The sequence below is a fragment of the Bombina bombina genome, chromosome 3, assembly GCF_027579735.1.
Source record: "Bombina bombina isolate aBomBom1 chromosome 3, aBomBom1.pri, whole genome shotgun sequence".
Lineage (NCBI taxonomy): Eukaryota > Metazoa > Chordata > Amphibia > Anura > Bombinatoridae > Bombina > Bombina bombina.
This window is the reverse complement of record NC_069501.1, coordinates 1237452299-1237470544: the sequence shown is the minus strand read 5'-3', so window position 1 is coordinate 1237470544 and position 18246 is coordinate 1237452299. Positions and strand designations below refer to the sequence as shown.

The window sequence follows — 18246 nt, the reverse complement described above, 5'->3', positions numbered from 1 at the left end:
AACCGGGCAGAAGTGGTCCTCCAGATGGTCCAAAGTCTTCATCCTATCCGGGTAGAAGAGGTCCTCCAGATGGCCAGAAGTCTTCATCCAGACGGCATCTTCTATCTTCATCCATCCGTAGCGGAGCGGGTCCATCTTCAAGATATCCAACGCGGAACATCCTCTTCTTCCGACGACTAACACTAAATGACGGTACCTTTAAGTGATATCATCCAAGATGGCGTCCCTTCAATTCCGATTGGCTGATAGAATTCTATCAGCCAATCGGAATTAAGGTAGAAAAAATCCTATTGGCTGATCCAATCAGCCAATAGGATTGAGCTCACATTCTATTGGCTGATCCAATCAGCCAATAGAATGCAAGCTCAATCCTATTGGCTGATTGGATCAGCCAATAGGATTTTTTCTACCTTAATTCCGGTTGGCTGATAGAATTCTATCAGCCAATCGGAATTAAAGGGACGCAATCTTGGATGACGTCACTTAAAGGTACCGTCATTTCAGTGATGTGCAGTCACTAGAGGCAGGTGAGGCAGTGCTTCACCTCTCATATGGGCAAAAATATATTTTTTTTATTGGCTTTAAAAAAAAAATTGTAAATTTTTTCCCCCAGCATTTTTTTTTCTCACAGCTATATGTTGTGCAATGAAGAGGCACAATCAGGTCTGCCCACCATTACACAACATGCTGCGCCATCTACTGGATGCAAGTGGTTAAGATCATTGAATGGCTCATTAACTGCTTATTTGAGGCAGTCCTATTTGGGCTGAACCAATCCAGTGAGAGGCATTAGTAAGTGGAACATAGGGTTGGGGCTGGATGTTAAATCATATAAAACAAAACAAAAACGCAAAAAAACAACTTTCATATATTTTGTTGCTGTCCTGTGAACCTGCTAGCTTTGCTAAAGTGAAAAAGAGAGTTCTGTTCTTCCCCTCTAAGTGCAGTGGAATGTGCCACTGTCACTTCCTGAATCCTTACAGAGCAGGAGAGAGGCACAGAGAGCACTGTTTCAGCCACATCTTATTAAAGTAAGATTTTACTGAAAGATTCTGTTAGTTAAAATGATCATTTAATGAATGTGGTTTAGTGTTTGTTTACTCTTTTATAGCAGGGTCGTTTTTGTATTTTGTTTACTCAAACTTTACACCCACTAACTTAGCAGCTTGCCTCTGTACTTCACACTAAATTATAGACTAATTTTCTGAACTCTCTGTAGCTCTGCTGTTTTATTACTTTAAAATGCAGTGGTCCCCCCCCCCCCCTTGTGTGTGTGTGTGTGTGTGTCTCTCTCTATCTACCCATCTCTCTCCTTATGTGTTGTTCTCCCCCATGGTCTCTTTCTCTCTCTGTCTCTCTTCCTCCCCCTCTGACTCTCATCCCTTATGTAATGAAAGAATCTATAAGCATAATTTGCAGCATTAAAGTAAAATGTATGTTTTAAACATATTTTAATGGGCATGGATTTCTAGATCTCATAATCAGAGCAAGCATTGTGTTATCTGGCAAGTGTTTCTGTTACAATCCTTTTAGACTAAAATCAGATGTTTACTAAGTTGACCAGTTTTCCAAGACACCATTTAAAGGGACATGAAACCCATATGAAACCCATATGCAAATTTAAATAACTTTCCAATTTACATCTAATATCTAATTTTCTTTATTCTTTTGATGTCCTTTGTTGAAAATCATATCTAAATATGCTCAGTAGCTGCTGATTGGTGGCTGCACATAGATACCTCATGTGATTGGCTCACCCATGTGCATTGCTATTTCTTCAACAAAGGATATCTAAAGAATGAAGTCGTATCCTAGCCACTGCCTCACCATCCTCTGACGTCCTTGCACGTCACTGCGTCATTTAGTGTTAGTTGTCGGAAGAAGAGGATGCTCCGCGTCGGATGTCTTGAAGATGGACCTGCTCCGGATGGATGAAGATAGAAGATGCTGCCTGGATGAAGACTTCTGGCCATCTGGAGGACCTCTTCTGCTCGGATAGGATGAAGACTTCGGACCGTCTGGAGGACCACTTCTGCCCGGTTGGGTGAAGACATCTCAAGGTAGGGTGATCTTCAAGGGGGTAGTGTTAGGTTTTATTAAGGGGGAATTGGGTGGATTTTAGAGTAGGGTTGGGTGTGTGGGTGGTGGGTTGTAATGTTGGCGGGGGTATTGTCTTTTTATTTGCAGGTAAAAGAGCTGATTACTTTGGGGCAATGCCCCGCAAAAAGCCCTTTTAAGGGCTATTTGTAATTTAGTATAGGGTAGGGATTTTTATTATTTTGGGGGTCTTTTTTATTTTATTAGGGGGATTAGATTAGGTGTAATTAGTTTTATAAAATTGGAATTATTCTATTTTTTTCTGTAATTTAGTGGGGTTTTTTTTCGTGATTTAGTTTATTTAATTTAATTGTAATTAATTGTAGTTAATTTAGGTAATTTATTTAATGATAGTGTAGTGTTAGGTGTAATTGTAACTTAGGTTAGGATTTATTTTACAGGTATATTTGTATTTATTTTAACTAGAAAGTTATTAAATAGTTAATAACTATTTAATAACTATTGTACCTAGTTAAAATAAATACAAAGTTGCCTGTAAAATAAAAATAAACCCTAAGCTAGCTACAATGTAACTATTAGTTATATTGTAGCTATGTTAGGGTTTATTTTATAGGTAAGTATTTAGTTTTAAATAGGATTAATTTATTTAATAATAGTATTTTTATTTAGATTTATTTAAATTATATTTAAGTTAGGGTAAGTTATGGTTAGGGTTAGACTTAGGTTTAGGGGTTAATAACTTTATTATAGTGGCGGCGACGTTGGGGGCGGCAGATTAGGGGTTAATAATTGTAGGTAGGTTGCGACGACATTGGGGGCGGCAGAATAGGGGTTAATAACTATAATGTAGGTTGCGGCGATGTCGGGGCGGCAGATTAGGGGTTAATAATATAATGCAGGTGTCGGCGATGTCGGGGGCGGTAGATTAGGGGTTAATAAGTGTAAGATTAGGGGTGTTTAGACTCGGGGTTCATGTTAGGGTGTTAGGTGTAGACATAAAAAGTATTTCCCCGTAGGAATCAATGGGGCTGCGTTAGGAGCTGAACGCTGCTTTTTTGCAGGTGTTAGACTTTTTTTCAGCCAAATCAGCCCCATTGATTCCTATGGGGAAATCGTGCATGAGCACGTTTAGCCAGCTCACCGCTACCGTAAGCAGCGCTGGTATTGAGATGAGATGTGGCGCTAAATTTTGCTCTCCGCTCACTTTTTTGCGGCTAACGCTGGGTTTAAAAAAGCCTGTAATACCAGCATTGTTTGTGGGTGAGCGGTGAGCTGAAACTGCTCGTTAGCCCCGCAAGCCTTACCGACAAAAACTTGTAATCTAGCCGTTTGTGTTTGTAAACATTTGTTTTGAAGCAAAAGGAGAGGCAATGAATGTAGAGGTCATTTTGCATATACTTTCCCAGAATCCACCTCTCCAGTTGGAACACTGTGAGTTAGGGCTTCTGTATAAAATGTGCAAGTGTGCTGCGCAATGACCTTTAATACATTTGTGTAATTCACTTAATAATATAACAGAACAGGGCTTCCTCCTGTTAGCCAATCATATTGCTGGTATATCTTGCTGCTTTTAATAGCTTAATTTTTTTCTTTATTGGTGCACTTAAAGGGATGCTAAAGCCAAATTTGCTCTTTAATGATTCAGACTGAGCAGTAATTTTAAGCAACTTTCTAATTTACTCCTATTATAAATTGTTCTTCATTCTCTTGCTATCTTTTTTTTTAAAAAGCAGGAATATAAAGCTTAAGAGCCGGCCCTTTTTTTGGTTCAGAACCTGAGTTACGCTTGATTATTGGTTAGCTAAATGTAGCCACCAATAAGCAAGCACAATCCTGGGTGCTGAACCTAAAATGGGCAGGCTCCTAAGCTTTACACTCTTGCTTTTTAAATAAAGATAGGAAGAGAACGAAGAAAAATTGATAATAGGAGTATATTAGAAAGTTGCTTAAAATAATGTGCTTTATCTGAATCATTAAAGAAAATTTTTTGGTTTAGTGTCCCTTTAATGTAGCATTAAAGATACAGTAAAGTCAAAATTACCCTTTAATTATTCAGATAGAGCACATCATTTGAAACTACTTTCCAGTTTATTTCTGTTATCTAATTTACTTTGTTAATTTGGAATAATTTGTTGAAAAGCATACCTAGGTAGGCTCAGGAGCAGTGATGCACTACTGGGAGCTAGCTTCTGATTGGTGACTGCACATATATGCCTCTTGTCATTAGCTCACCAGATGTGCTCAGCTAGGTCCCAAAAGTGCAATTCTGCTTTTCAACAAAGGATACCATTAAAAAAAAACATTTTGGGTTGTATGTTCCTTTAAGTGAGCATTTTGCATTGTAAATGAAGAATTTTACTTTGTAATGTTTTCTTACAATTGTTTCGGTAGGAATGCTAAGTATTGTCTCGCTCCATTTGATTCCTCAGATCCAGACAATGGAAGAGTGGCTCAGAATGTAGCAAAATACGAAAGGATTTTAGAGGAGAAATCTGAAAGTTCAGAGGTTGAAGAAGCCAAAGTACAGAGGCCTAATGTCACCCACCTAAGGACAAGAGACCTGTACGAAGGGCTGTGTCAGAATTTAGGATCCCAGGTATTCCTTATTTTCCAAAACAAATTATGTTCTGGACTCTTAGGCCTTGATATTTAAAGATTCTCCAGCTTTGAGACAAGTTATAGCTTAAACTTCACAAAGACTCAATTTTCAAAAGAAAAATGGCGGAAATCTCCAGCACGGTGAGATCTCTCTCATTTCTGTATGTGAAGCAGAGACATGCCCAGTGCAATATAGCACTGCATGATATGAGAGTATTGTTACACTTACACTTTGTGCTTTGTATTTTATTTTGCTATACATTTCAGATTGGGTCCTTTCAGTATTATTGTATTTAAGCTTTGCACTTTCTCATTTGAAGTTTAATACATTTAAATTTTGATCTAGCAGTGATTTTACAAATTCTTATTATGCTTTGAAAGTTTCTGTGTTACTTTAATAACTCGGGATCATACTTTACATATTTCTGTGTATCTTTTACAAATTACATTGCATCTTCTGTTTTCTCAATTGTAAACTGACAGTTTTAGAATGTGGGAGGGACAGGGAAGTTCCCTGGGCTGAAGAGGGGAGATCCCAGGGTATGTCTGAAGCTCTATCACAGATATTGTGAGCATTTTAAACAAGCTGGTCTCATTGATTTGTCTTGCCAGCTATATGCAGGTGAAGTTTGCTTATAATTCACACTGCACTTATTTTAACTAACAGAAAAGTAAAATATATTAAAATATAGACAAAAGCAAGCTAAATTGTAGCAAATGCATTGCAGTTTAATTTGGAATTGGTGCAAATGGAGCCTTTATATCAGCACCAGGGGTTCTCCTAGGGTTGCTAACTCGGCCATGTTTTCCTGCACACTTATGAGTTACACATGCTGCAGGGTGTGCAGAGAGGTACATGAATTGCACCCTGGACGTGTCAAAGACAAATGCTACGAATAGTGATCCTTAACAGCACTATTCATGTTCCTCCCTGCATACCCTACAGCATGTGTAACTCATAAGGGATAAACCTCCTATTACATCCTTACTTTATCTAAATGCATAACTTAACAATAAATACACAAACACCATGTTTGGGAGAAAGACCGGTCACGTTAACTTCTTAACCACGGCTAATACGCCAATATTAGGCAACTCTTTAATCAATAATAATAATAAATAGAACTTGTAGCAAGTTCATTCAACTGGTGGTGGCATCTACTCACTACCTTAACCCCTACTGACCGATGGCCAGGGCCCCTTTGGTGTCTGCAGCGAAGCAAAGGTTGTTCGCGCTCACTGGCAAGAGAGAGAGTTGGAATGTGTAGAGCTCTTCTGCCTGTGATACGCAAGGGGGAGGAACCCCTAGGTAGGCACCTAGTGGGCGTCACCTCCCCCGTCTTAGGCCGTCACTCTTCTCTCTATATACAAAATAAAATACAAAATAGAAAGTGCAAATGTTATAAAAATGTAATAAAATTTAATCTGAAGTGTAAACTGATCTAAAATAAAAAGCACAAAGTGTAAATACAGCAGAACTGTCATGTTATGCAGTCCTATATTGCACTGGGCTTGTCTCTCCTTCACATACAGAAATGCAGGGAACGCCCCTTGTAGAAGTATAGCAAAATCTGCCTTTTGAATATTTCACTAGTGATCTCTCAGTGCTGGAGGATCATTTTAGAATATCAAACCTGAGGGAGGTCTTAAATATCAGGACCTTAAACTTGAATACAACTTTAGGTGATCCATCAAAAATGCAAAATGATTTCCATATTTGGCCATTTGTCATTTTTCAGTTAAAGGGACATGGTACTGTAATTTTTTCTCAATGTCATCAATGAGAAATTTTACCTGCTGAAGTGTTTTTTGTTGTTGGGTTTTTTTTGGGGGGGGGAACTCTTTATTTTGACTTTTGAAATAGTTGTTTTTAGCTGTTGAAACCTTTACAATTTCAATTTTGACCATTGTTTCCCTTTAATGAAAAACAATTTTCTTCTCTTTTTTAAAAGTTATGTAATGACTACCAGTAAGTGGTAACTCCTACTTTAGTATGATCTTATCCAAGTTGTTAAGATTTTTATTTTTCTTACACTACTTTATTCCTTTCATACTTTACCTATAACTAGTTTGATCCTTATAATTTGAGCTCTCATAAGAGACCATTGATAAATGTATGTGGTCAAACAAAAGACTACTATGTGCATTTTCTACAAGTTTTAAAGGGACATTATGATGTGCACAACTACAAAATATTAGTAACTACTCACTATGTTATTGCAATTCATCCTGTTCCTGTAGCTCTTTACAAATCAGTTTTCCTGTTTTAACAGCTTAAAGGTACCATATACCGAAGCTCCGCCTCTTTTTGTACTGGGGGCAGCCATCTTGGAGTTGTTCTCACAGCCTGTGACAGAAGCATTGCACACTCACAGATCAGTTATTGTCTACTTTTTACACCTATTTTTTGCATTTTATACAGTTACACAACAATTATTTAAAAAAACACTCAACAATAATATAGAGCAATGCAGCCACAGCAAAAATGTAAAGCTCACATGATGAAACATACACAGTAACCTGAAGCACTTTATACAGCTGTAAAAAAAAAAGGCAATGTAACTGATTTGTGAGTGTGCTCAGCTTATGTCACAGGCTGCCTATGAGATTACCTGCGCTCCAAGATGGCGGCACCACCTACAAAGAGCCGGAGCTTCAGTATCTGGCACCTTTAAGCTAATAAAACAGGAGAACTGATTTGTAAAGAGCTACAAGAACACGATGAAATGCAATACCAATCACCTAGATTACGAGTTTTGCTCTAAACAGGGTGCGAAAATAACGTAAAAAAATTTGCGTTATTTCACTCTCCATAGCGCTGCCATTACGAGTTACTGAAAAACCTCCTTTATGGTGCGTTAAGCTCCATACCGTAGAAAAGCCAAGGGCTGAGTTTACGTGCTTGTGCACGCTTTCCTCCATATACATCAATGGGGAGAGAGTCTAAGAAAAAAAACTAACACCTGAAATGCGGAATGGCAAATCTCCGTAACACAACCCCATTGATGTCTTTGGGGGAAAGAAAGTTACATTTAAACCTAACACCCTAACATAAACCCCCTAGTCTAAACACCCGTAATCCACCGCTCCCCGACATCGCCGCCACTAATAAAAGCTATTAATCCCTAATCCGCCGCTCCCCGACATCGCCGACACTAATAAAAGCTATTAACCCCTAAGCCTCCACTCCCCGACTTTGCCGCCACTAAATAAAGTTATTAACCCCTAATCCACCGCTCCCCGACATTGCCGTCACTAAATAAAGTTATTAACTCCTAATCCACCGCTCCCTGACATTGCCGCCACTAAATAAAGTTATTAACCCCTAATCCACCGCTCCCCGACATTGCCGTCACTAAATAAAGTTATTAACCCCTAATCCACCGCTCCCCGTCATTGCCGACACTAATAAAAGCTATTAACCCCCAATACGCTGCTCCCCAACATCGCCAACACTAATAAAAGATATTAACCCCTAATCCGCTGCTCCTCGACATTGCTAACACCTAAATAAACATATTAACCCCTAAACCGCCGGCCCCAGACATTGCAAAACACTAAATTAAACTATTAGCCCCTATACCTAACACCCCCTTAAATTTAAATTAAAATTACAATATAACTATCTTTAAATAAATAAAAACTTACCTGTGAAATAAAAAAAAAACTAAGTTTAAACTATAAATTAACCTAACATTACTATTCTAATAAAATTTAAAAAATTACCAATTAAAAAAATCTGAATTACAAATTTAAAAAATCTAACACTACAAAAAAAATTAAAAAATCTGGATGAAGATGTTGCCACCTGGATGAAGACTTCTCGCCACCTGGATGGAGATGGATGTCCGGACTTTTTTGTAATCTTAGGGGCAATGAATAGCTTAAGGTTTTTTTAGAGTTAGGTTTTTTATTTTGGGGGGTTGATTGGGTGGTGGGTTTTACTGTTAGGGGGACTTTGTATTTTTTTCAGGTAAAAGAGCTAAACTACCAAGGGCTATTGGTAGTTTAATGAAGACTTCTCGCCGCCTGGATGAAGACTTCTCGCCACCTGGATGGAGATGGATGTCCGGACTTCAGGAACCGTGAGTAGCTATTCTGGGGTTAGTGTTAGGCTTTTTTTTTATTTTTTTGGGGTGGTTATTTTTTCAGATTAGGGCTTTTGGCAAAGTGTAAAAGAGCTGAATGCCCTTTTAAGGACAATGCCCATACAAATGCCCCTTTAGGGGCAATGAGTAACTTAAGTTTTTTTTAGAGTTAGGTTTTTTATTTTGGGGGGTTGATTGGGTGGTGGGTTTACTGTTGGGGGGGACTTGTATTTTTTTCAGGTAAAAGAGCTGTTTAACTTAGGGCAACGACCTATAAAAGGCCCTTTTAAGGGCTATTGGTAGTTTATTGTAGGTGAGGGTTTTTTTTTATTTTGGGGGGGCTTTTTTATTTTTATAGGACTATTAGATTAGGTGTAATTGTTTTTATTTTTATAGGACTATTAGATTAGGTGTAATTGTTTGTTTTTATTTTTGATAATTTTTTGTAATCTTAGTGTTTTTTTATTTTTTGTAATCTTAGTGTTTTTTATTTTTTGTAATCTTAGTGTTTTTTATTTATTAGAATAGTAATGTTAGGATAATTTATAGTTTAAACTTAGTTTTTTTTTTATTTCACAGGTAAGTTTTTATTTATTTTAAGATAGTTATATTGTAATTTTAATTTAAAGTTAGAGGGGTGTTAGGTTTAGGGGTTAATAGTTTAATTTAGTGTTTTTCGATGAGGGGCCGGCAGTTTAGGGGTTAATAGGTTTCGTTTGGTAGTTACGATGTGGGGGGCTGGCGGTTTAGGGGTTAATAGGTTTATTTAGTGGGGGGGGCGGAGCTTTAGGGGTTAATAGGTTTATTTAGTGGCTGTGATGTGGGGGGCCAAAGGTTTAGGGGTTAATAGGTTTATTTAGTGTCAGCGATGTCCGGGAGCTGCGGTTTAGGGGTTAATATATATAAATAGTGTTGGCGATGTGGGTGGACAGCAGATTATGGGTTAATAACTTTATTTAGTAGTCGCGATGTGGGTGGGCAACAGATTAGGGGTTAATAAGTTTAATATAGTGTTTGCGAAGTGAGAGGGTGGCAGTTTAGGGGTTAATAGGTAGTTTATGGGTGTTAGTGTACTTTGTAACATTTTAGTTAGGAGTTTTGTGAAACATTTTTGTTACACAAAATCCATAACTACTTGTCTTAGATGGCGGTATGGATCGTGTCGGTATAGGCTGTAACGCAAGCATTTTAGCCTCACCGCACAACCTGTAATACGGCGCTATGCAAAATCCCAAATTTTTTTGAGTACAGAATGGACGTTGCGTTACAGGCTAAAATGCTTGTGGTATAGCTATACCAACGCGACTCATAATATGCGTTCCCGGCCATTCCACGCGCAATTGCCAATTTTTCAGCGGTATAGCTGTACCGCAAAACTCGTAATCTAGCCGATAATGAGTAGTAACCATTCTAGGGTAGTTGTGCCCAGCAGTTTAATGTCCCTTTAAATCTTCCCAGGATAAAAGGGACATCAATGGAAGTAATAATGTTGTCCTAAGGCTTTATTTACACGAAACCCAAAAACATTTCTTCATCTTTCAGATAGGGTGTAAAATAAAAATAAACATTACAATTTATTTCTTTTATCAAATGAACTTTTCTGTCTTGCTATCCTTTGTTAAAAAGCTGGTAGGTAAGCTCAGGAGCGTGAATACATTTGCACGGGCTCTAGATGGTAGCAGTATTTGCTGCCACTCAGTGCTTTAGACACTCTACCTACCTAGGTATTTACTTTAACATAAAATGCTTTGAGAAATGTGATAAAAATGAAAGAAAAATCTTTGTTAAAGGGACAGTCTATACCTTAGTTGTCTTAAAGTCTTACCTTAGATTAAGCTGCTAATAGCATCCTGTGCCTCTTTCTATATCATGCAGCAGTAACAGTAAAAAAAGTTATTTTAAAATGACGATTGTTTCTGGTCACTTTGTAATGGCTGCCAAGCTCCGCCCACTGATGACATCATGATCTGGGCTGCATTAAATGCTTCACTAGTTACAAAAGACTCACTAATTAGATTTAACAGACTGTCAATGCTATTCAGCAGAGTGCCTAGATCGTGATGTCATCATCGGGCAGAGCTTGGCAGCCAATTCATAGTGTCCAGAAACAATATTCCTTTTAAAATATTTGTTTACTGTTCCTGCTGCATGATATACTGTAGAAAGGAGTGCAGCAGGCTATTTGCAGCTTAAAGGGACATAATACTCATATGCTAAATCACTTGAAACTGATGCAGTATATAACTGTAAAAAGCTGACAGGAAAATATCACCTGAGCATCTCTATGTAAAAAAGGAAGATATTTTACCTCACAATTTCCTCAGCTCAGCAGAGTTAGTGCTGTGTAAAAAAAATTAAAAAAATGAAGAAATTAACAGCAGGCAATGAACATCAGCAGTGCTGAGGTCATGAACTCTTTTACTGTGATCTCACGAGATTTCACTTAACTCTCATGAGATTTCATAGTAAACTTCCTTAAACTGAATAGGGAAATAAGATGAGTGTGCACGTAAGCTCACTCTCTTAGCTGTCCCAGGACAGGCATACTGATTTGCTGCTTAGAAGTCCTTTACAATGGGATGTGGCTACTGAGGAACTTTTGAGGTAAAATATATTTTTTTTTTACATAGAGATGTTCAGGTGATATTTTCTAATCAGCTTTTTACAGCTATCCGGAATCACTTTCAAGTGTTTAAACATTTGGGTATTATGGCCCTTTAATATAAGGTAAGACTATAAAGTAAATGTCAATTTTGATGCTAAAGTGCCCGTTTATCACAGCTGAAGTCACATATGATAAACTGTTTCTTTGATTCAGCCGATGCTCTACAAAGATCCCAGGATGTTGTGCTCCTATGTAACAAACAACCACCCTCGGCTAATACTCCAGCCCGTGAAGAGAGAGCTAGTCAGTCTATACCCATACGTTGTCCTTTACCATGATTTTGTCAGCGACAGGGAGGCTGAGATAATAAAGGGCATCGCATCTCCTTGGGTGAGTTGTCTGATTATGTATTCATCTCATATTTATACAAAGGCAATTGCTTTGGTTACAAAACAATCATGTCATCTTGCGTTCATTATATTTTATAGCACTAGAAACAGATCATACATTTCTTAACTGCGCTCATGCTTTCCCACAGTGACAAATATTTTCCCTGTTTTCTTTTCATATGCTGGCAGCTGCTTTGTTCACAGTTGGAAACAATTGCTAATCCTCTACCCAATTTAAAAACATTAATATTACCCTATACATATAGCTATTAAAGGGACATAAAACCTAAATCTTTTTATGATTCAGATAGAACATACAATTTTAAACAACTTTCCAATTTAGTTCATTTTCTTGTTATCCTTTGTTGAAAAGCAGGAATGTAAGCTCGGGAGTGTGCATGTGTCTACAGCACTATATGGCAGCAATTTAGTAACATGGCTATACATTAGCAAGAGCACAAGATGGTAGCACTATTTGCTGTCATGTTGAGCTCCAGATAGGTGCACGCTACCTATATAGATATCTCTTCAACAAAGGATAACACGAAAACGGAGCAAATTTAGAAATAGAAATAGTTGGAGTAAGAACTATTGCATTGTCTTTTTATTGTGCATTATGTGTGATTATGCAATTCTACTGTGATTAATGATCCTTTAATAGAGGCACTTTACCTCCAGTTTGCAGTTTTTACACGAGCAAAAGAAACTAGGTATTAGTGTTTAAAGGGACATGAAACCCTTAATGTTTCTTTCATGATTCAGATAGAGAATAAAATTTACTTCTATTTTCAAATATGTTTTCTTGTTATTCTTTGCTGAAGAGACATCTATATAGGTAGCGTGCACGTCTGAAGCACTACTTGACAGGAAATAGTGCTCTTGCTAATGTAGAACATTGTTTCAAAACTGTTGCCATATAGCGCTGCAGACTCGTGCACTCTCCTGCTTTTCAACAAAGGATAACAAGAAAATGAAGAAAATTTGATAATAGAAGTAAATTGGAAAGTTGTTTAAAATTGTATGTTTTATATGAAACATGAAAGAAAAATGTTAGGTTTTATGTCACTTAATTTCCCTACTAACTCTTTTATGTTACAGTCATATATACAGTATATATATATATATATATATGCATTGTGAACTCTTGCACATGCTCAGCAGGGGCTGGTGCCTCAAAAAGTGTGCAGATAACAAGACAGCACAAACTGATGCTGGAAGTAAATTAGAAAGTTTTTTAAAATTGAATGTTTTATATGAATCATGAAAGTTTAATTTTGGTTCTATTGTGCCTGTAAAGTCTATGGAGATGTTTATGTTGCCTCCAGTTTACAACAGCAAATACAACTAGGCCTAAAAACATTTTATGCACTTTGCTCTAATTAGGGGAGCGCCATCTTGGAACCTAGGTTACACTGACTGCTATTTATTCTATAGGAAGACAACAGAATTGTTTTGTATTACAATGTGTTTACTGTGTGTGATCTTTTTATTTACACCATGTTGTTTCTTTTTTAGTTGCAGAGGTCTGTGGTCGCCTCTGGTGAAAAGCAGTCAGAGGTGGAATATCGTATCAGCAAGAGGTCTGTTTAACATACTATACAATAATTGCTTTTCTGTGGACAATGCATACATATTCCACCTGCAGAAGAGGCAGAGAAGGCAATGCTGAGTAATGAGTTGTAGACAACCCAAGCAAAACAACCCAGGCAGTAATTCTGCCGCAAATCTAATAGAAACTCATGTTTTCTAGCAAGAAATATTTTGCATTTTTAATGTATTTTTATCTAAGAAGGTTTTTACTTAAAGGGCCATGATACCCAAATGTTGAAACACTTGAAAGTGATGCAGCATAGCTGTAAAAAGCTGACTAGAAAATATCACCTGAATATCTCTATGTAAAAAAGAAATATATTTTACCTCAGTAGCCAGATCGCAGTATGTCTGTCCCGGGACAGCTAAGGGATTGAGCCTTGTGCACACTCATCTTATTTCCCTATTCAGTTTAAGGAAGTTTACTATGAAATCTCATGAGAGTTAAGTGAAATCTCATGAGATCACAGTAAAAGAGTTCATGACCTCAGCACTGCTGATGCTGATTGGCTGCTGTTCATTTCTCCATTTTTTTAAAAATTTTTACCTGCAGCTGGGCAGCAGCTGAGTATAACTTTTTACACAGAACTTACTCTGCTGAGCTGAGGAGATTGTGAGGTAAAATATCTTCCTTTTTTACATAGAGAAGCTCAGGTGATATTTTCCTGTCAGCTTTTTACAGTTTTACTGCATCAGTTTCATGTGATTTAGCATATGAGTATTATGTCCCTTTAAAGATGTCATCTTTGTACCTTAAAGGGATGATAAAACCATTTTTTTTTCTTTAATGACTCAGATACAGCATGCAATTTTAAGCAACTACATTTAGCCATCAATCAGTAAGCTCTACCCAGGTGCTGAACCAAATATGGTCCAGCTCCTAAGCTTTACATTCCTGCTTTTCAAATAAAGATAGCAAGAGAATGAAGACAATTTGATAATAGGAGTAAATTAGAAAGTTGCTTAAAATTGCTGCTCTATCTGAGTCATTAAAGAAAATTTTTGGGTTTAGTGTCTCTTTAGCATTGTTATATGATAATATGTTACAGATATATAACCACCTTCAAATTAAAAGCTTGAATGTGGCAGACAACTTTCTCCTTACAATCTACAGGACAGCCCTGTTGTCTAGTTACTGATGCTCTTTCTTACACCCCTATCCCTGACAGCAATCTTGGGGGTTCTGTTATTCTACCTAGTTTAATATATATACAAAAATATGTTATATAAACCTAAATGTAATGCATGCTCCATTACTCATTATAAAATGTTTATTGGACATGAAGCTAGAGGTTTACGCAGCTTTCTGTTTAAATATAGTGTCCGTATTATTACAGAGTTTAAATTGTGACTCAAATACAAAGGAGCAGGAAAATTCCATTACTTAAATTTCCACAATGGTAATACCACACTTGCTATCAGTTCATTATATATACAGTATATAAATAGTAGATAGGCCTGCACTGTGACGTTTTGGGGTATTATCCCCTTCATCAGACAATACAAAATAACAGTGTACAACCTAACAACCACCGTACCTTTTAAACTAATCTAAGTGATACAGTTCCAGGTCATCACCTGTGTTGCCACTCACACCTGTAGCCAACAACAGGTGAAGACCCCCACCGTACTCCAAAGTGTCTATCTATATACAAAGTAAGCACCCAAAGTAGCTATACCATAAGACATATATACCACATAGGGAACAGATCCCATATAAGAAAAAGACCCAAAGCCAAATGTGATCATAGCTTGTTGAAACGCTGTGTGTGCCCTTTACAGAAGTAATAGGTTGTCATAGCAACCATAGTAAACAACTCTGACCCCCTAATAATGAGTCTGGCACAATATGACCAATCAACGAAGCAGAAAAATGGAGGAGCGTCCCTCAACCAACCAATGTCAGCAAGTCAGTACAATAGAACAACAAGGCAGCAAACGTATCGTATTGAGCCTAATCAGTACAGACAGCCACAACCTGATCGGATCATGATGACCCCATAAACATAGAAGTCATGTAGAACTTTGCTACGGACTAGCACTAAACATAGGGGTGCGGTACTCTGATCCAATCAGAGCATAGGTAGCTGGGACTTGATTACGAATGAATCAGATTAGTTTAAAAGGCACGGTGGTTGTTAGGTTGTACACTGTTATTCTGTATTGTCTGACGAAGGGGAAAAGCCCCTGAAATGTTACATTAAACAATTAAAATCCTGGAGAGTGCATCCCTTCTTTCTGCGCTTTTATATATATAAAGAAAGCAATAGGTGCAGCACAAATCAACAGTTCAGAAATAGTTAGCAGAGTGCACGGTAGCCAGAGGGTCCTGCTCACCTCCAATATATAAATCCAAAAGGAAAAAAGTAAATGGCTCCAGCACTGTTTTCTTTGAAAGTGAAAAAACCTTTATTAAGGTGACATAATGAACAGACAGCAACGTTTCGGGTAACGCAGACCCTTAATCATGCTATGGATTGCTTTGCAGCACAGCTTTAAATAGGCCAGATGGCTTAATTACAAACATATTAACTCCATATTGGCTAGACTTTTATTGACCATTGATAGAAATTACTACTGCCATCTACTGGGCCAATTCATGAATTGCACATGTATAAAATTTTAACAAAATTTATTTTAGTCCTAACAAAATGTTAAACACATAGGTAAAGTTAAACACATGAGCAGTGATGCAAAGTTTAATCATGATATCCAAAATTTAAAATACATATATATATATATATATATATATATATATATATATATATAAAGATAGAATTTATAAAAACAAATGGAGATCATAATCTCTATTCAGACCTACAGGATGTAGAGTTTTTAGTTGTTGAATCCATCATACCTCTCTCTGTTTGAGTTCAAGTTTCCTATTACCTCCTCTCCTAAGTTTAGGGATGTGATCTATTATTTGATACCTGAGTTGGCTAACAGTGTGTCCCATTTCAAGAAAATGGGAAGAGACTGGGAGAGTTTTATCTTGGCATCTGATGGAAGATTTATGCCCACTAATCCTATCTCTGATGGGGCGTGTAGTTTCCCCTATGTAGCTCCTCCCACAAGGGCATTTTAATAGGTAGACTACAAAGTCTGTATCACAGGTATAGTACCCATTAATTTCCCGAATTTTTCGGTCATTAATTTGTGCTATGTGTTTACTTTTTATCATAGCATTGCATTGTGCACAATGAAGACAAGGGTATGAGCCCTTTTTGGGGGTGGTAAGATAGGTAATCCTATTAGTGTTGGTACTACCAATGTCAGCCTTAACTAAGGTATCCCTAATGTTTTTAACTCGTTTATATGAGTGCATAGGAGGAACTTGAAATTCAGATATATGAGGGTTAAACTTACCCAAAAGATACCAGTGCTTTTTGATGATATTAGCAATATGATCACTATGTGTATTAAATTCTGAAGAAAAAATTATACGTTTGGTGTTCTTTTTTGATTTTACATTTTTCTCGTGTAAAACTTCATTTTTACATCTAGTGATCATAGATGGGGGATATCCTCTCTCTTTAAATTTGTTAGCCATTTCCTCAAGTCTAATTTCTTGCATATCTTTGTCCTGTACATTTCTAATGGTTCTTATGAATTGACTTTTTGGGATGGAAGAAAAAACTCTCTTAGGATGGTAACTATTATATTGTAGTAATGTATTGCGATCAGTTGGCTTAGCATAATGATCTGTTTTAAGAACTGAATCTTTTTTGTATATGATCATGTCAAGGTAATTTATAGAGGTGTCAGAAAAATTTAAGGTAAATCTCAAACTGTCAGTGCACTTGTTAAGGTCATCCACAAAATCTATTAAGGATGCAATAGGGCCCCTCCATACGCCAACTACATCATCTATATAGCGATTATTTTAGTTTTTTATTTTTATTTCTCTTTACCTAAAAGATTTCAGTTTGTTTTTCAATTGAGTTGTACAGTTTATAGGTCACATCAAAGGTGGAAAAAGTTCTGAAATGATTTATCTTTGTCTAATTTTTTTACATCACAGAAACCTGACATTTTAACAGGGGTGTGTAGACTTTTTATATCCACTGTGTATATATATATATATATATATATATATATATATATATAATAAATAACATTATTTTAATATTTAGCAATATTTAAACATATTAAAAACTAAAATATTTATAACGGGTAGCATTTATATTAACACATTAAATAATATACATAATAATTTAACAAAAAATAACTGTTATTTTGATTTATTTTTACTAAATTTTGATATTTTTGATAGATTTGTAGTCTTTAAGGAAATATTTTTCATGGTTCTACAGATTTTCTGTAATTCCACTAATGAACATACTTCCATTGTTCTAATTAAGAAATACATAGTACATATAACATTAAAATGATGTGTAACTTAAATAATCTCCAATACATTATTTTAAAATACAATTTTTTTATTAATAACTTTCAATAATCTATATTAAATTATGTTAAAAAGTTTCCTACATTTTTTTACTATGAACTAAAGCTATAAATAATTTAGCTGTTGTAAAGCAAGAATTTAAAAAATAATGACAATAAAATAAAAAAACCTATTTTTTACTTTACATATTTTATGAATATTTATAAAATAAAAATATATATATATTATGCCATTAAACATTGAAAATTTGTTTAAATGTAAACTGTGACTGCACAAGTACTAAAACTAATGTTTTAATTTTTAAGTGTTTTCTTAGGAAATCTTCTAAAATGAAATTATATGTAAAAAATTTAAAGCTGAGAAATGTTCAAAATGATGTAAATTTAAATTCTGTAATTGATGGCCAATAAAAGATGTAATATACACACTGTCATGAAAAATACGGCTGGTTCCAATATATTCCAATATATTTATGTATTGAAATATGTTATTATTTTCCCGCTGGTCTAA

General features: G+C 36.2%; 1 protein-coding gene across 1 annotated transcript in view; it reads left to right on the top strand.

Moving 5' to 3' along the window:
* The window catches only part of P4HA3 (prolyl 4-hydroxylase subunit alpha 3), a 156210-nt gene that overhangs the window by 111635 nt on the left and 26329 nt on the right, over positions 1 to 18246 (top strand). Inside the window, exons 6-8 of the mRNA XM_053708742.1 lie at positions 4488 to 4654; positions 11563 to 11739; positions 13254 to 13318. Of these exons, the coding sequence (XP_053564717.1) occupies positions 4488 to 4654; positions 11563 to 11739; positions 13254 to 13318 (409 nt within the window). The remainder of the gene's footprint in view (positions 1 to 4487; positions 4655 to 11562; positions 11740 to 13253; positions 13319 to 18246) is intronic.